The sequence below is a fragment of the Talpa occidentalis genome, unplaced genomic scaffold, assembly GCF_014898055.3.
Source record: "Talpa occidentalis isolate TD23 unplaced genomic scaffold, MPIMG_talOcc4v2.1 talOcc4.995, whole genome shotgun sequence".
Taxonomy (NCBI): domain Eukaryota; kingdom Metazoa; phylum Chordata; class Mammalia; order Eulipotyphla; family Talpidae; genus Talpa; species Talpa occidentalis.
Window position 1 is genome coordinate 1 of NW_023605411.1, and position 20126 is coordinate 20126.

Consider the following 20126-nt stretch of genomic DNA (forward strand, 5'->3'; position numbering starts at 1 on the left):
TCTACGCAAAAAATAAATAAAATTGAAAAAAAATTGAAAAAAAAAAAAAAAACCTAAATAGAAATAGAAACTATCATGTAAAAGAATCAATTTTAGAAGTGGGTAAACTCTTTTCTTCTATAAAAACAGGGGCAGGGGCCTCCCTGGTGGCACAAAGTGTTAAGACACAATCTATGAAGCTATCCGCAGCCACTGCAGCACAAGTTCGATCCCTGGCCAGGGAGTTACCCACATGGCGCAGCAGACCTTTCCTGATTTGTCTGATTCTCCCCTCAGCAGTATATTTCAGTCAATTTGCCTGTTCTGTTCCTCACTCTGTCTCTGGTGAATCCTCTCACTCTTCACACCTCTGGCCTGTACTTCAGTTCTTGTATGCATAAATAAATCTTTTTTTAAAAAAAAAAAAAAACAGGATGGGAAACAAATACATTTTTAACAAGTTAGGAAAATTATGTTGGTAATGAAAATTCCCTTCTAGTCTTATTTTTCAAAAATAGGCTATGTTTGGTGGATAATTTCCTGCTCCACAGGGGAGGCCCTTATTTATTTATTTTTGTATAGAAGAGCTGGGGTGTAGGCCAGAGGTGCAGGGGGGTGATTCACCAGAGACAGAATGACAGGGGAGCAGAGCAGATGGATCTACTGAAATACACTGCTGAGAGGAGCAGCAAGTGAGACAGGAGAGGTCTGCTGCACCTTGTGGGTTTGCTCCCCGGCAAGCTGCAGCAGTGATAATGCTGAGACTTAACCCCTAGGCCACCAGGGAGGCCCATATCCATGTTCTTTTGGAAACTAGTTTTCCCTAAATTTATAGGATTGTTTAAGTCCAAAGATTTTCCACAACCACTATATTGTAAACATGGAAATTCATTTTTCAAAAAGCAAATAAAGCATAAAAATAAAAACTCAGGCTACACAAATTCATCTTTCTGTGATAATAATGTTCACCAATGGTAACAAATGTATGATTGGTAGGGGAAGGAGATGTATGTAGGGAGCAGCAGTGTATGGGAGATCTCAATTTTGCTGTGAATTTAATACTGCTTTAAAAAATAAGTACATTAAGGCAAGCAGATCTCTCCTGTCTCGCCCGCTGCTCCCCTCAGCAGTGTATTTCATCAGTCTGCCTGTTGTGTTCCCTGCTCTGTCTCTGGTGAGTCCTCTTACCCTCCCGTGCTACTGGCCTGTACCCCGGTTCTTGTATAAATAAAATAAATCTTTAAAAAAAAATAAGTACATTAAAAGGCACTTATTCTGAAAAATTTTAAGTTGATAGTAGAACTCTGAGAATTCATTTTATGTTCATTTAGTTGTTATTCCATGTATTTGTACTATCATATATTCTTTAAGCAAATCAGTTGATTACAGATCAAGATTAGATAAATGGAGCTTATATTCTATTAGACAAGAAAGTTTGTGACAGAGGTTCCAGATTTATATAGTAGATTCTATTATCTGATTACATTCTCTAATAATATAAAAATGTTCACTATTGATAAATAATGTTCACCAATGCGTCATATGCATGGGTTAGTGTTTTATTCTTTGAAGATGGTTCTGAAACATCATACTAACTCAAGCTAAGAGGTGAGGTTTAAAATAGTTTTATAAGGGTAAGGTATTACTTATGGATGACTGTTCACTCTACAAAATCTTGATCATAGAGGTTATTATACACCAAGGCAGTAGCACCCAGGCTTTCCAAATAGCCAGTCATCATTTTTCTCTTGTTTGCATACACTTCTTCTCATTAGCTGCCTTCTGCTTTTGTTGCATGATCTCAGAATCCCTATAATGGGGGAAAAGGCTGTGAGTTGTTAAAGAAAAACTGATTTTAAGTTCTCATTTGTATCTATAAATAACCCACTCAGTGTATTAGAAAATAACTTAAAGAAGATATAAACATTCTTGTTTTCCCATTTCCATGGATTGAGACAGCACAGGAAGGCAAAAAAATGGAAAGACTCTTATGGCCGTCTAATTTGTATACCATCTCTATTGTTACCATGACCTTTGGGCAAATAACCTAAAAACCTCCTTTTAAAATTAGAGCAATATATCTCAGGGCTGATCTTAGGAATATGTATGTGAATGTGTGGGGGGGAGGAAGGTACCTGACATTGGCTACATATAGAAATAATGGCAATTATTTTTGACTGTCAACAAAATTAATTTTTCTTTAAATTTTTTTCCCTGAAAGAGGAGGACTATAAGAAGACTATAGATCTCCTAACTAGTACCTAGGACTAGGACATAATTGTTACGAAGCAAATCAGGTTCTTCTAAGTCAAGAAATAGCAGGTGATTGAAGATTATACCAAATAAACCTCCAAGTGCCATATAAACTGTGAACTGCAACTACAGTACCTGGGCTATATGGCCCATGAAACCCATATTTTAAAAATAAATATTAAATGGCTATTTATTCAATGCCAATCATTTTCAATACGTAGGTGTTTCGTTGGCTGTGGATTAAGCTGTGAGCTCCACACCAACTGTTATTATTCCCATGTTTCAGATTAAAAAAAAAATTAAAGGCTTAGAATTAAATAATTTCCCCCAACCACATAAAAATCAAGGCCTGCCTAATTTCAAAATCAAGGCTCTTTCCTATGTTGTTACTGCAGATTTAGTATGCCTGCACACAACAGTTACTCAACTGCTATCCTTAGAGCCAGTTCTACAAAGGATCTAAAAAATGCTTTATTTTTCATTTCTCCAAAATGAAAACTTCAGTGACCTGAGAATTCCTTTAGTGTCACTCACCTTTGTTTTCTCTGAGAGGCGGTTAGATTATCCTCTTTTCTTTTTCCCTTGCTTATTTCCTGGGATTTTTCATGTTTTTCTGACGAGCAAGTTCTCGTTGATTTCCACCTACAAAGGCAAACAGTTACGCTCTTTCCCCATCTCCAAAAACATCAGTAATTCCACCCCAAGACTCTTATTTAAATGCATGTGAAGTTTGCTTTTTTAAAGTTAAGTCAACAGCAGAGTGCAGCAGTGGATGGCATTCCTCATCTGACAGGGAGGCAGCTTAGCCACTCAAGGTCTTAAGAGTATCAGCATACCAGTCAAGGTGTTCATAGATACCACATCTCTTAAACAGACATTCCGGTCGTCAATGTGAGCCAGTATTCCAAAATAAGTACTGGCTTTTGAGGGGTGTGGGTGGAGAAAAATTCACCGAGCTCACACCTCGCACAATTCCACTGTAAGGGAGCAAGTGCAGATGCTTAAGAGGGATTACCTGCAAGGGCCAACAAAAGAACTGGGGAGAAGGCGGCCGGAGCTCCCTCACATCATTAGGCCTTGCGACTTTAGGGACCAGTTATGAAGCACCCAGGCCAGGACCTCTTCGAGGGCGGGTCTTTGTACACCTCCTGGGAAGACGCTCTTTAGTGTGTAAACTCGCACCAGCGGGGCCGGTACCTGACAGACCTTCCAGACCCGACCGGAGTCAACCTTCCCTCTCCCCGCGGATTAGAAGACTTGGCCCGCCGCGCCATACCCAGGGGCCTCTTGACCCAACCTCCGCCTGCCACCAGCCGCGCCTCGGAGCTAGGCTCTGTGCTAGGGGTGCTCGCCGGCTGCGCCCCCCGCCCCTCCGCACACTCACGGGCCATGCTGACGACGGGACAGAGAGCGGAGAAAGCGACTCGGAGAGGCGACCGCCCCGGCGCACTCTCAGCGGCGGTTCACCCAAGTCGATGGGGAAGGCGGGGCCCGCGCGGGAGCCCCGCCCGCCCCGCCCCGCCCGCCCCGCCCCCGACGCCTCAGCCCCGCCCACCGAGCGTGGCAACCGCAGCGGCTGGCGGGAGCGCGGCAGCGTGTGCGCGGCGGCTCAGGCGGCCCCGGGGCTGGGCGGTCAGGAGTGGGGCCCGGGTCCGCAACTCCTGGGAATTACGTGCCGCCGGGGCCTCTTCTGCTTCGCAAGTTTGGTAGAGTTCAGAAACCGGTCCTGTGTCTGAGACAACTATAGGTGTATTTCCCTCGCCGTGTACCTCTCCTTGGGGCTTTGGTCAACCCACTTTTTTTTTTTTTTTTTTTTTGGTAAAGACATAATATAATGGACTCCAAGTATAGATGATAAACCTCAACAATTATTACTAATAAAAAAAAAGCCTGTTTTAGAGAAGGTAGGAGAAAGTGGTGAAGACTGAAGGAGCTGGAGATGCAATGTCTGGGTTGGAAGTCCAGCTTTACAAGCTCTACCATGAACATGTTATTTCATTCCATTTAAGATCCCTTAACAGCCAACTGGAGAGGTAATTGGATCTCCTTCATTAATTGAGTTAATATGTGTGAAGTATTAAGTACCCAACATATAATAGCATTCAGTACGGTAGCTATTAATGTCATTATCCCTTCAACAGTTTCCACACTGTTGCTTACAGACCACGTGTCTGTTTCCATTTAGGGATCCTCTTCTGGAGTAACTTGAGCCTGGAGGAAAGAATGACTTTCTGGCCAGTGGTACTCTTTATAGATAAAAAGAGATCATCAATTTTTCTTTGCAGTTGAAAATATAGTTTTTGAGTTACAGGGATACACTGAATACACAAGACAGGTTGGCTGTATGTATTTGAGAAAATGGGAGACTTTAAAAATTGCTGTGAGGGGCCTTCCCAGTGGCGCAGTGGTTGAGCGCTGGGTTGCGAAGCTGCCCGCGGCCTCTGCTGCGCCAGTTCGATCCCTGGCTGCTCCCAGGCCACTGGAGGAGGGTCCCACATGGCGCGCAGACCTCTCCTGCCGCCCGCTGCTCCCCTCAGCAGTGTACTTAGGTCCTTCTGCCTGCTCTGCTCCTCGCTCTGGCTCTGGTGAATTCTCTCACCCACCCGCGCTTCTGACTGTACCCAGTGCATGTATAAACAAACCAAACAAACAAACAATAAATAAAACATGCCTCTATTAAAAAAAATTAAAAAAAAAATTGCTGTGAGGAGGGGCCTCCCTGGCAGTGCAAGGGGTTAAGTCTTGGCACTACCAAGCTATCAGCAGCCACTGCAGCATGAGTTTGATCCTTGGCCAGGGAGCTAACCCATGTGGCACAGCAGACCTCCCCTGTCTCCCCTGCTGCACCCCTCAGCAGTGTATTTCAGTAGATCCACCTGTTCTGCTCCCCACTCTGTCTCTGGTGAATCCTCTCACCCCCCTGCACCTCTGGCTTACACCCCAGCTCTTATATGCATAAATAAATCAAATAAATCTTTTAAAAATTATTGTGATATTAAGAATTTGCTTCACACAAAAAAATTACTTCACCAACTTGGGTATGAAATGAATGACTATAATAATAAAATTAGCTTTGACTTGTCCCACCCTTTACTAATGGGAAACTAGAAATTAAATCTTAGTCATTGTTGACTTCCTTACCTATGAAATAATGGGAATGCCACTCTTGGGTGAAACAGAGTACTTGGGAAAAGACCTGTGTCTTCAGTTTATACCTGTGTACATGCTGCTCAGAGTTATGTGGTCTTGGCAGTAGTGCCAAGATTCCTGTCACATCTTTGGCAAAATGTTCTCTGGTGAGTTCCTGAGCTTCTTTAGGTGTATCTGAGGCCCATAGAACCTACAGAGCTCCACCCACCCCCACCTTATTAAAAAAAGTCTTCTGCACTTTCAACCTTGCCTTCCTACTCTAAAAAGCACTTGCCTCCTTTCTGTCTATCTTTGTATGTATAACCTGACAATCTCTGAAATCCGTTCAGGATTTATTCCTTTGACATTTTGATATTAATGTAGCTGGATGTTTTGTAGAATCTTCTCCAAAAAGGAAGTCAGCCATTTTTGTTATCCTGAGTCAGGAGATTTGTATTGGAAGTTTCAAGCACTGACTCATACTTTCTAGAGCCAACCTAACTTCTGGCCATTTCTCCTCTGGCCATAGAGACCTTTCCTAACCACCCCATCAGTCTCATTAATCTCTATCATATTTCCCTTTAACTTTCATGGCATTTTACATAATTTGTCTTGTCCATTTGTTGTTTTACTCTCTCCAACCCAGAACACCCTGTTTATTGTTCTATTGTTACCCCGTGAAGCAGATTAAGTATAATCACATTAGTTTTAACTATAATAATTTTTGAATAGGTGATAAATTCGCCTGCAGAGAGTGCACAAGGATATGCTGTAAACGGTTTACCTCCCACGACATGCTTCCCAGAATCCAGTTCCCCTTATAGGTGGTAATTAGTAATTTCTTCACATCTGAATTTCCAATCTACATTTTACTTAATTTAGAATTTCTAAGCCCTAGGGATGTGGTAGTGAACACGCACTGCTCCACAAGACCCTCTAAAAACCGAATCGTCAGCGATTTTAATAGTTCCCGTAAAGGTTTGGGCAGAGGGCTTCACTACCTCCTTCCGCCACTTTTCAAGTCCTCAGGACGCTGGTGAAGGTAGCAGCACATCCCTTTGACTCTCAGTTTCCGGTTCACAAGTAACTCAGGTCAGGTAGCTTGACAGTTGCCATGGCTCCGGGCTCTGTGCGTCTTACGTAAATTCACGGCGCCGACTGATGACGTTAAGTTCCGGCGCTCTCCGAGGGCGGGGGAGCAAGGTGTGGGGGGGGAAATTTAGCTATTACAGTAGCAGGGTCATGAAGAAGAGGCGGCGGCGGGAGGAAGGAGGAGGTGGTGGGGGCGCGAAATTGCGGTAGCTGCCCGCTGGGCTGGTGGTTTGGCTTTGTGGGAAGGGCGTAGTTCGTACTCTCTCTTGGGGCAGTGGCCGGGCTCGGGCTGAGAGCGGCTGTAGGGCCGCCTCCCCGGGCCCCCTGGCTCCGCCATGTTCCGTAGGGCACGCCTTAGCGTGAAGCCGAATGTCAGGCCTGGCGTAGGCTCTAGGGGCTCCACCGCCCCCAATCCCCAGCGTGGACCAGAGACTTCCAGGCCGCCAGAGCCTTCCGTAGCCTCTGCTCCAAAGCCAGCGGAATCTACAGATGTGCCCCCAGTGGATTTCGGGGGAGCGGAACCCCAAGAAAAGACACCCGGCAATAGGTGAGTGCTTGCAGAGGGGGAACGTTTTCGTCTCTTCCTCGCCTCTCCGGGCTTATCACCTGGAAGCTGAGCAAATGAACTTTACCGTACTTTCTTGCTGTCACTAAGTCCCATGAATTCAATTCACACTGCAATTTGTCCCTCTGACCACAGGATGTGGCAAATGTGAATTTTGTTACAGTTTATAGATTCTCGGGGAGGGGACCAAGTCTTCGAGGGCTGGTGGAAGGAATTCAGGTGTAACAGTCTCGAAGTGAAGAATACGTACACCTGGTAGTAATTAGAAAATTTAGTTTACCATAGTTTTCATTTTTATGGACACTTTGCGGAGTAAGTAATTTTAAAATTTTCAAACATTTATTTTTAAAGAAGTCCGGCGTTACTTTGATCTTGGTGATTTACGACAACGGAAGGACATCTGGCTGGGTACATCCTTTGATTTAGCTATGATGACCTTGTTTTCTGAAAGAAAAGCATGTGTCTCATGTACCACATTTGATTCAGTATTCGCCTAAATTTAACAATTGATAGGTTTGGTCCGAGCAGAATATGCTTATTTGTGGTATAGAGATTACATTACCTGCTTTGGAGCGTTATCATGAAGATCAGAGATAACTGATATAAACTGTCTTTCCCATGTTTTGGCAGACGGGTTAGGTGTTCTTGGCATAGTGTTTTGTGGTTGCCTACAAAATGTTACTTGATGAAAATAAGGTGATGGAGCAAAGATGTGTTGGGCTGATTATAGCTTCTATTTCTTGTATACTTTGTATGTAAGGAAACCAATAAAAAATCAGTCCTATGTAATGGCATTAAACTGGTACACATCCTTTTTATGCTGGCACAGGAGGTTAAAGTCTTATTCCTTTCATTTTGGTTCAGCTTCCTCTGTTGACTTGAACTGGTCCTTGTTGGAGGGTTTTATTTTTTATATAGTGTTTTTTTTTTTTAAAGATTTATTTATTTATTTATTTATTTATTTATTTATTTATTTATTTATTTATTTATACAAGCACTGGGTACAGTCAGAAGCACGGGAGGGTGAGAGAATTCACCAGAGCCAGAGCGGGGAGCAGAGCAGGCAGAAGGACCGAAGTACACTGCTGAGGGGAGCAGCAGGCGGCAGGAGAGGTCTACGCGCCATGTGGGACCCTCCTCCAGTGGCCGGGGAGCAGCCGGGGATCGAACCGGTGCTGCAGAGGCTGCGGGCAGCTTCGCAACCCAGCGCTCAACCGCTGCGCCACCGGGGAGGCCCTGGAGGGTTTTATTTTGATATCTTGGTGATGCTTAGTCATTTCCAAGTTTCCTACATGAATTTGTTTCAAAATTTTTCCCACACTGCTTATGAATACATGATGATTAATAATTTAATACATTGTTCAGTATATAGTCTTGACACATTTAAGACTAGAGAATATGTAATTGTTTTTTTACAGCTGATATTGAAGGAGTATACTTTATTTTTCTTTATTTTGGGTCTTTGCTAGCTGTAAAAATCTAAGGGTATGGTCCTTACACAGTATAATTGGGTGAAATGTAAGTGGGCATGTATCACATTACTAGAAGGACCGAGATAAGACTTTCAACTGGAGGCTTTTTGGAAAAGTTATTCTTACAGATTTTAGACATTTTCCACTTTCACATAAAACTAATCATAGTATTTGGAAAAAGGTAGATTGCTTTTAGTTTAGCTTTTTTTTTTTTTTTTTTCCCCTTAGAAGAACTAGGGTGTAGGTCAAAGGTGCTGGGGGGGAGAGGATTGATTTTCCAGAGACAGAGTGGGGAGCAGAACAGGCCAATTTACTGAAATACACTGCTAAGGGTAGCAGTGGGCCAGACAGGAGAGCTCTGCTGTGCCATAAGTGGGTTAGCTCCCTTAACAGTGATAGCACTGAGACTTAACCCATAGGCCACCATGGAGTCCCAGCTTTTAGTTCTTGACTTACACTTCCTATCTTTTTAATTTGCCTCAGGTCATTCCTGAAATATTTATGTGCAATTTGAATTATATCATATGTGTAACTTGGACTGATTGATCACTTTTGACAAATATAAGTGATTTTTGCCTCAAACATAATTTGGTTTAATTAATGTCGCCAATGTACATCTTCAAATACTGCAATACAAAAATTCAGAGATTAGAAGTTTTCTGTATTCTGGCTTAGCTAATCTCAGGTTGATAATTCAAACAAAATGTCAATACTTTGCATCAGTTTAGAGGGATGTTAGTGTAGCTTGTGAACTTAATTTAAAAAAATGAAGTTATTTGGTAATTCAGATTATACTAAGCTTTGTTTTGTAATTTAGGGTGGGCATTTTTTTTTTTAAAGATTTATTTATTTACGCATCAAGAGCTGGGGTGTAGGCCAGAGGTCCAGGGGGTGAGAGGATTCACCAGAGACAGAGTGGGAAGCAGAACAGGCAGGTCTACTGAAATACACTGCTGAGGGGAGCAGCAGACGCATCAAGAGAGGTCTGCTGCGCCATGTGTGTCACCTCCCTGGCCGGGGATTGAACTTGTGCTGCAGTGGCCACCAATAGCTTCATAGTGCTGCGACTTAACCGTTTTCCCCCACTTACCTGGGCTTTTTTTTTGAGGGAAAAGTATGAGCATTAAATTATGGACTCTAATGTGCTTAGGGATTTCAAATTTGAAAAAGATATACTATCTTCATGAGGATTTAGATATTTGTTGAAAAGATCTATCAAACATAATTTTTATTTCAACCTCTGCCATAATTAACATCTCTCTGTTGAATTTTAAAATGAGATTACTATTTTGGATTTTTACCAGGCTAGTTTTTAAAACTAGAATATTTAATAAGGGACCAGGAAAAAGAATAACTATAAGAAAGAAAAAATCAAAATCAACAAACAACTATGAACCAGAGACACACTGTGGGGGGTGCGGGGTGGGAAAAGGAGGGATTGGGGTCAAAATAAGGGGGTTGCAATTGTATGGGGAATATAAAAATAAAATTAAAAAAAAAACTAGAATATTTAAAAGAAGGTCTTAATTTTTTCTTTTTTAGTTTCAACAGTGATAAAAGGACTGATGATGAGAGTGATGTTGAAGAATCCAGTAAATCTTCCACTACTGTTTCACAGAGAAAAAAGCGAGTATCAAGTACTTCTAATTCGGTTAAGCCTAATGTCAGCATTCCTTCAGAACCTCATCCCTTACCTACAGTTAATCAAGAAGCTATACAGCCTAATTCCATTCCACCCAAAGAGAAACAGCCATGTTCCGACAGATATCGAATATATAAAGCCCAGAAACTGAGAGAAATGTTAAAGGAAGAGTTGAGAAAAGAAAAGGTAAGGGAAAAAATTCAGAATATTGACTGTTGCCTGCTATATTTCTGTTTTCATAGTGGTCAGACATCATTGAAGGAAAAGTAAGCATTTGTAGTATTTTTTTCCCCAAAGATTTCTTTATTTCTGCATACAAGAGCTGGGGTATAGGCAGAGGTGCAGAGAGGTAAGAGGATTCTCAAGAGATAGAGTGGGGAGCAGAACAGGCAGACTGACTGAAGTACACTACTGAAGGGAGCAGCGGGTGAGACAGGAGAGGTCTGTTGCACCATGTGGGTTGGCTCCCTGGCCGGGCATCGAACTCATGCTCAGTGGCTGCCTGTAGCTTCATAGTGCTGAGAGTTAACCCCTTGTGCCATCAGGGAGGCCCATCTGCAGATTTTGATGAGGAACAATACCAAATAACATCTTGATATAATGAGAATATTCCTTTTTTATTTTTTATTTTTTTAATTTATTTTATTTTTTTAAAGATTTATTTATGCATACAAGAGCTGGGGCACAAGCCAGAGATGCGGGGGGTGAGAGGATTCACTGGATACAGAGTGGGAAACAGAACAGGCAGACTGACTGAAATACACTGCTGAGGGGAGCAGCGGGTGAGACAGGAGAGGTCTGCTTTGCCATGTGGGTTGCTCCCTGGTGGGCTGGGAATTGAACTCATGCTGCAGAGGCTTTGGATTGCATCATTGTGTGGTGCTTAACACATTGCTCCACCAGGGAGGCCCCAGAATATTCCTTTTTTTACTGATTGATTAAGAAGCACTTAATCAGCTTTTTTTTGGACTTAAGCAATTTTTTTCTTGCTATATTTTTCATTGTATTTGGATGAGGCCACAAATAGAGTTTTATTTTTTAAAGATTTATTTTTATTTATTTATGCATACAGAAACTAAGGTGTAAGCCAGAGGTGGGGGGGGAGGGGTGGATTCACCAGAGACACAGTGAGGGGCAGAACAGGCAGATCTACTGAAATACACTGCTGAGGGGAGCAGTGGGTGAGATTAGAGAGATCTGCTGCATCATGTGGGCTAGCTCCCTGGCCAGGGATTGAACTCATGCCACAGTGGCTGGTGATAGCTTGACAGTGCTGAGACTTTAATCCCTGCATCACCAGGGAAGTCCCCACAAATAGAGTTTTTTTTTTTTTTTAAAGATTATTTTTATACAAGCACTGGATACAGTCAGAAGTGCGGGAGGGTGAGAATTCACCACAGTCAGAGCGGAGAGCAGAGCAGGCAGACTGATGAAGTACACTGCTGAGGGGAGCAGCGGGCGGGAGGAGAGGTCTGTGCGCCATGTGGGACCCTCGCCCGGCGGGGGATCAAACCGGCGCTGCAGAGGCTGCGGACAGCTTCGAAACCCAGCGCTCAACTGCTGCACTACCAGGGAGGCCCCACAAATAGAGTTTTATACACATACACACAGATACACATACAAGCATATTTATAAAATAAACATCTGATTTTTCATGAAGATGTTCAGTTGACATGAATTAGTCATTTAAATTATGACAAATGTAGCTGAATAAAATGAATTGGTTATTTTTCCTAAATTGAGAATGTGGAAAATTATAAATGGGAAAAATTTGCATGTATGTAGGTAGTCCATGTTCTTTTTAATTTTGAGGGTTATTTTTCTGAGAAAGCAGTGTAACAGTAGTAATGAATGCAAGCTCTGTTGTTTGATGCGTAAGCTTTGAATCTTGGATTTATCCTTACTGTGTGACCTTGGGCAATTTTAAAAAATATTTATTTATTTATGCATCCAAGAACTAGGGTGTAAGCCAGAGGTGCAGGAGGTGAGAGGATTCACCAGAGACAGAGTGGGGAGCAGAACAGACAGATGTACTGAAATACACTGCTGAGGGGAGTAGCGGGAGAGACAGGAGAGGTCTGCTGAGCCATATGGGTTGCTCCCTGGCTGTCTGGGGATCGAACTCATATGGTAGTGGCTGGCAGTAGCTTGATAGCCCGATCTTTTTTTTTTTTTTTAATTTTTAAAAGATTTATTTATTTATTTATACAAGCACTGGGTACAGTCAGAAGCACGGGAGGGTGAGAGAATTCACCAGAGCAGGAGTGGGGAGCAGAAGAGTCAGACTGATGAAGCACACTGCTGAGGGGAGCAGCAGGCGCGGCAGGAGAGGTCTGCGTGCCATGTGGGACCCTCGCCGGTGGCCGGGGATCTAACCGGCGCTGCAGAGGCTGCAGGCAGCTTTGCAGCCCAGCACTCAACCGCTGCGCCACCGGGAGGCCCTAATTTTAATATTCAGTTTATAAATTTTTTCCTGATAGTAGGCTTCATTATGATATGAATAATATTAGGACTTGACACTGAATATAACAGTGTGTACTTGAATATAATACATCTGAAATTCTTATATATTTATAGAAGTGGGTCTGTGTGTGTTTGTATATCTAGAAGCAATGGAAAAACAAGTATGTAATAAATGAAAGTCAGAGACCACCAGATCGTACAAAAATGACTATGAGAGACTTCATATATTACCTGCCAGATAACAACCCAATGACGTAAGTAAACTTTATTCCTGTTATACTTTGAGTATGTTGTGATTTAATTATCACATTTGGAGTGGTGGTTCATGTTTTCCAAAAGCATGTGGACAAAATTTGTAACACTTATGACCGTTTTTAAGATAGAATTTTATAACAAAAATTAGTGGTATTTCAAGTAGCTTCTTTCTTGGGGTGGTAAATGATGCCCTTTACTGCGAAGACTAAAAATAAATTTCCTTTTGTATACTAAGACTAAGTAAAATAGCTAAACAACTTTTTTGTAATAAAGATTGTGATTTCTATTTTTTATACTCTGTGACCTGATCTGATCTAGAAGGGTGATATATTTTTATATGCCCTATCTCCTGATTAAATAGAGGCAATTTGATTACCAGATTCTCCAAGAACAAAGCTACTTTAATCAGAGTTAGCCTGTGGAGGCAGAGGGTTTTTACTAAACCTCATAGCTGTGTGTGGATGGTTTAGCTGGTGGATGTAGAAGTAGAAAGTAGTGGCATATCACCAGTGTAGCCTGTTTCTGATTTACCAGGTTTTTTGACCTAGTTGAAAGAAGTTCCAGACTCTAAGTTTTGGAGTGTTTGCCAGTTGGGAGTTGGAGACAAGCCACATAGGTTGCTTCATGCCTCAGGACTGGGACCTCCCCATCACTGAGGAATAAGAAAGAAGAATTAAAGGCCCTACTTAAGGCCTGATGAATTATTGTATTTGATGATGAAAATTTTTGACTGAAAAATTGACAGTTGTGCCATATCATCATTAATAGTAGTATTATGGTATATATAATTATTTAAAGGAAAGTTAAAATAATTTGATTTTTGCGTACAGATATAATTGACAAGATGTAAATTAATTGTTAAAAAGTATTCTGTTCTTTGTGTTTAATAGTTCTTCCCTAGAGCAAGAAAAGAAAACTGAAAAATCATTGCCACCAGTCCAGACAAGAGAGTAAGTATCTCATTCTTTTTGAATCAATCTGCTTAAATAGAATCGCAAGAATAAGTTACTATCAGATTTAAATAAAAATGAAAGCCTTATGTTATTTGCGTAGTACGTATATGAATGGCCAGTGTTAGTGATTTTAAGTTAAAGCTTTAAGAATTGAAAGTAATTTTGTTTTATATTAATACTCTATGTTTACATATTACAAAATTCAAAAGGATGAAAAGTGTATACAGGTAAAAGTCTTCCATCCTTGTATTTCTGCCACCTAGTTCCCTCCCTGGAGGCAACAAATGTAATCAATTTTAAATGTATCATTCTGATTCTAGTTCTAGTCATTATCTGTTCAGGCAAACATGCATATATTTTCTTTTTCCTTCTTTCCCTTTTTCTTTTTTTTTTTTTAAAGATTTATTTATTTATACATACAAAAACTGGGGTACAGGCCAGAGGTGTGGGAGGGTGAGAGGAATCACCAGAGACAGAGTGCGGAATAGAACAGGCAGGTTGACTGAAATACACTGCTGAGGGGAGCAGTGGGTGAGACAGGAGAGGTCTGCTGCGCCTTGTGGGTCACCTCCCTGGCTGGGGATCGAACTCCTGCTGTAGTGGCTGCAGGTAGCTTCATAGTGCTGTGACTTAACCCCTTGCGCCACCAGGGAGGTCCCTCCTTTTCCTTTTTTAGCTTTTTGTTCACACTGTGGGTATAGTTTTGATGTCACTCTTAGCTTTTTTTTTTTTTTTAAAGATTTATTTATTTATGCACAAAAGCTGGGGTACAGGCCAGAGATGTAGGGGGTGAGAGGATTCACCAGAGACAGAGTAGGGAACAGAACAGGCAGACTGAAATACACTGCTGAGGGGAGCAGCAGGCGAGATAGGAGAGCTCTGCTGCGCCATGTGGGTTGCTCCCTGGCCAGCCGGGGATCGAACTTGTGCTGCAGAGTCTGAAGATTGCTTCATAGTGCAGTGCTTAACCCCTTACACCACCAGGGAGGCCCCTCTTAGCCTATTTTTTTGTGCAAACCCCTGTTGCTTTCCAATTGCACTGTCATATGTTACTTTCTTCCCAAGAAATCTCTTCAAGAGACCATTTAGAAAGTTATTGTATCCTTGTAATTCAAGGTAGAGATATTGTGGGAAATTAGCAGAAACATTGGGATTTTCTGATTATCACTTCAAGGGTACTGGCTACTTGTTTTGCCTAGGACTCTGATAGCTTAAAATAGAACTCCTAAGTTTTAAAAATAGGTTATATATATTTATATATATTATAAATAGGTTATATATTATAGGCTATGTTTGCTTTAATAAAACCTTAAGGTGACAATGTAGCCAAATGGAAGGTATATGAGATTTGGAGTCATTTGAAAAACTGACTTCTTGGTCTACCCTTACTGTTTTGTAAATTAGAGCGAAGATTTTCTTTTCTGAGCCTCAACTGGATATGAAAAAACTAACCTAGAAGTGTTGGCTCTGAAGAGTTACTAAAATTATATGGAAAGTAATGCTATTTACTGTAAGGATTATTTTTGATAATTCTACAATACTTGAATGGCTTACTCTGCTACTGTATTAGAGAAGATGAGCATTTCTCTTTATTTTCGAAGAGAGTAAAGGCTTTTTGTTACTAGGTGCTATGAATAATATTTGAGAAAATATTATAACTATGTCTTTAGCAATACATAATATTCTCTGTTAGGTTATAGGGAAAGTTCAAGATACCTGGAAGGTTGAATTTGCAATAATTTATTCAGTAGTTCATATTATTCAGGAAACACTTCTCATCTGTATGTGAAATAACATTCTTCACATTTTTTAGACAAGAAAATAAAAGTACTCCTGATGCTGAAGATAATGAAGAAATAGAAGAAGAAACAGATGATGGCCCATTGCTGGTTCCTCGAGTTAAAGTGGCTGAAGATGGTTCTATTATTTTGGATGAAGAAAGGTAAGTTAAAAAAGAGATTGTGGTTTCATGAGTAAACAAATGTGCTATGTTTAATGAGAGAAGTTTTCTTTCATTCTTTCTTAGACTTTGACGTTATTTTTGCATCAAACGTACCAGGTTTAATTCTCAGTTATAATACTAAATTTCTAAAATTTGCTATTGTGAAATTAGGTGTCTTCCCAAAGTTTATTTTTTTAAGGTTTAATTTATTTATTTATGCATATAAGAACTGGGGTGTAGGCCAGAAGTGCTGGGAGGGGAATTGGGGGGTGTTTGAGGATTCACCAGAGACAGAGTGGGGAGAGAGCAGAACAGGCGGATCCCCTGAAATACACTGCTGAGGGGAGCAGCAGGTGAGACGGGAGGTCTGCTGTGCCAGGTGGGTTATCTCCCTGACCGAGGATTGAACTCATGCTGCAGTGGCTGGCAATAGCTTGATAGTGCTGAGACTTAACCCCTTGTACCACCTGGGAGGCCCCAACATATATTTTCTTTTTTTCCAATTTTTTTTTTTTAATTTATTTATTTACAGGGCCTCCCCGGTGGCGCATTGGTTGAGCGCTGGGTTGCGAAGCTGGCCGCAGCCTCTGTGGCGCCAGTTCGATCCCGGCTGCTCCCCTGCCACCGGAGGAGGGTCCCACATGGCGCACAGACCTCTCCTGCCGCCCGCTGCTCCCCTCAGCAGTGTACTTCAGTCCTTCTGCCTGCTCTGCTCCCGCTCTGGCTCTGGTGAATTCTCTCACCCTCCCGTGCTTCTGATTGTACCCAGTGCATGTATAAATGAAAACAAAACAAACAAATAAATAAATAAATAAAACATGCCTCTATTAAAAAAAAAAGTTTATTTATTTACACAAGTACTGAGTACAGTCAGAAGTGTGGGAGGGTGAGAGAATTCACCAGAGCCAGAGCGGGGAACAGAACAGGCAGACCTACAAAATACACTGCTGAGGGGAGCAGCGGGCGCAGCAGGAGAGGTCTGCGCGCCATGTGGGACTCTCGCTGGTGGCCGGGGATCGAACCGGCGCTGCAGAGGCTGCGGGCAGCTTCGCAGCCCAGCGCTCAAGCGCTGCGCCACCAAGGGAGGCCCCCAACGTATATTTTTAAAAAGAAATAGGAAATAAATTAGTAGTAATAAATTTTGAAAAGTGATGGAAATTTTCTTACTTTAATTAAAAAATCACCTTACGCATTTAAATTTTATTATAATAAACAAGTACTATTAATAGTATTGCACGTTGTTTTCCTTTAATTTGTGATGATGATTTACTGGTCATTAAATAGTTAAAATCATATTTACTTTGTGTTCATGAATGCTAAACATTTCTTACTGATACATATTTATTTATTTATTTATTTTTTTATAGAGGCATGTTTTATTTGTTTGTTTGTTTGTTTATACATACAGTCAGAAGCGCGGGAGAGTGAGAGAATTCACCAGAGCCAGAGCGGGGAGCAGAGCAGGCAGAGGGACCTAAGTACATTGCTGAGGGGAGCAGCGGGGGCAGGAGAGGTCTGTGCGCCATGTGGGACCCTCCTCTGGTAGCCGGGGAGTAGCCGGGGATTGAACCGGCGCCGCAGTGGCCACGGACAGCTTCGCAACCCAGCGCTCAACCGCTGCGCCACCGGGGAGGCCCTCTTACTGATACATATTAAATATGGGAAACATGCAGAACGCAATAAGGCAGTTTTTTAGGTGACCCAGAGATTTTATAAATTTCAATATTGCTGCTTAGAATTCTAAAAATAAGTTGACATTTATTTTATCCCTTAGCAATCACATTTTAAGTTAAATTGGCAGATTCTTTCAAAGTATGCATACTTCTAATAATTATTATTGTACTTTTGAAGTGACTGCCATGGCAGATTTCAAAATGTAATTGTTTGGATTTCATTTGCTATTTGTTTCATTACTTGTTTTTAGTGTGGATCTGTTTGAAAATGTGTTTCTTTCAGTTTAACTGTAGAAGTTTTAAGAACAAAAGGCCCTTGTGTTGTTGAGGAGAATGACCCATATTTGAGCGTGGCTCTACAACTACATATTCCAGCTTTAGGAAAAACTATTACTCTAAACCATGGTCAAATAAAGGTAACTCATTTTATTTATTTATTTATTTGAGTTTATTACTTTATTTTTTAAGACTTATTTATTTATGCGTAGAAAAACTGGGTATAGGCCAAAGTGGGTGAAACAGAGTGGGGAACAGAACAAGTGGATTACTGAAATACACTGCTGAGGTAAGCAGCAGGTAAGACAGGAGAGGTCTGCTGTGCCTATGTCAGGATCGATCTTGGGCTGCAGTGATGATAGCACTGAGACTTAACCTCTAGGCCACTAGGGAGACCCAATACTATATTTTTGAAGATTTTATTTATTTTTTACATATTACTTAGCATATCCTTGTTTCTTACACAGTGTAACATTGCACTGGCTATTACTGACAGTTTTCTTTAGGCCACTTTGAATGAGACCAGTTAGGCAGGATGTCTTTTTTAAAAAAATTTCAACTGGGTCTTCCCCAGTAGTGCAGAGGTTAAAGTGTCAGCACTATCAAGCTATTGCCAGCCACTGCTGCATGAGTTGATCGCAACCAGGGAGCTAACCCACATGGAGATCCCTGGCCAGGGAGCTGTCTCTCTGTTCTGCTCCCCACTCTGTCTCTGGTGAATGCCCTCACCCTACACCTCTGGCCTAGATCAGGAAAAAAAGCCAAACCTGAGATTCCTGAAGGCCTATTTTGTGCTGCACCCAGATTTGTACGCATAAATAAATAAATCTTTAAAAAAATTTCAACTGCTTTAATAAGAACATGTCCATCTTATCCCACATTTCTGTATACAAATTTAAGGAGCTATTTTTTGATACATGAGGTTCTTTGCAATAAAATTGAAATACAACTATGTGTATATACAACTATGTATATATGATCATAGACATATCTTTATACTAGCTTTTTTTTTTTAAAGATGTATTTATTTATGCATACAAGAAGTAGGGTGTAAGTCGGGGAAGGGGGAAGTGAGAGGATTTATGGTGGGGGGAAACAGGTAGATGTACTGAAATACGCTACTGAGGGGACCAGCGGGAGAGACAAGAGAGGTCTTCTGCGCCATGGCTAGGGATCGAACTTGTGCTGTAGTGGCTGGCAGTAGCATGGTAACAGTCTTTAACCCCTGCGCCACCAGGGAGGCCCTAAACTAGCATTTTTACTTGACTTTAATTAAAAAAAAGCTATTAAGTACTGCCATTTATTTTCTATTTTTTTTGCATTTTAAAAGGACAGGTTTATTTGGTGAAGGAGAAAGGGAAAAAAAGAGAGAGATATATAGTCATAGGTGGGCAGGGAGGAGAGCTTTGCTGTATTTAAATCACAATATATACTTAAGATTTTTTGTTTTAATTATTGAGGAGATTAATTTTCAGTAATTCTAAATCTTTTGTTTTACAGAAACTGATATGTTCTTTTTAGCCATCAGCATGGTAGGAACTGACTTTTCTATGATTGGACAACTTTTCCTCATAGCAAGAATAGAAAATTAAGGTAAAATAGACCCATTTCATTTATGGTGTTGTTTTTTTGTTTTGTTTTTTGTTTTTAGCATAAAGAGTCTTCTGTCTTGTAAGGGAATAGGAAAAAAAGTAATTTTTCATATTTGGCCACATGTTTACCACTTTTGATACATTTCATTCGTTGTAGGTCTCAACAGCAGATCTGCCATGAAAGATTCTCTGTTTTTCATTTCTCTGGATGTATTATTTGCCCTTGTTTTATTTAAATTTTTAAAAACATTTATTATTTATGCATATAAGAACTGGGGTGTAGGCCAGAGGTGCGGTTGTGAGAGGATTCACCAGAGACAGAGTGGGAGCAGAACAGGCAGTCCTACTGAAATACACTGCTGAGGGGAGCAGCGGGCAAGGCAGGAGATGTCTGCTGTGCCAACTGGGTCATCTCCCTGGCCAGGGATTGAACTCATGCTGCAGTGGCTGCAGATTGCTTCATAGTGCTGACGCTTAACCCCTTGTGCCACCAGGGAGGCCCCAAATGAATATTCTTTGCTGGTTTCACAGTTTCTTTCTTTCAGTATTTAACAGTGCTATAGTACTGTCCACTGGCTTCCAGTGTTTCTGATGAAAAATCTGGCATAATTCATATCATTCTTCCCTTGTATATAATAAATTATTTTTCTTTGGCTGTTTTCAAGGGTTTTTTCTTTACCTTTGGTGTTCTGATTTTCCAAGGTATAGGGCGTGTGTGTGTGTGTGTGTGTGTGTGTGTGTAGTGCTTTAGATTTGCTGAGTTTGTTAGCTCTGTGGGTTATTCCAATTGTTTTGGGGGAATTTTAAATCATTTCTTTTAATTTTTTTTTTCACTTTGTT

General features: G+C 41.2%; 1 protein-coding gene and 1 pseudogene across 1 annotated transcript; one reads left to right on the plus strand and one right to left on the minus strand.

The window, feature by feature from the left end:
* Positions 1-1687: 1687 nt before the first annotated feature.
* LOC119237520 (small EDRK-rich factor 1-like) lies at positions 1688-3732 on the minus strand (annotated as a pseudogene).
* Positions 3733-6748: 3016 nt separating this feature from the next.
* Positions 6749-19286, plus strand: LOC129145230 (transcription factor TFIIIB component B'' homolog). The gene is given in 8 exon segments (XM_054691900.1): positions 6749-7000; positions 10033-10318; positions 12740-12849; positions 13741-13800; positions 15617-15745; positions 17702-17757; positions 17760-17834; positions 19195-19286. Coding segments are annotated over 8 exon segments (1020 nt in total). The 5' UTR covers positions 6749-6788.
* Positions 19287-20126: the final 840 nt, after the last annotated feature.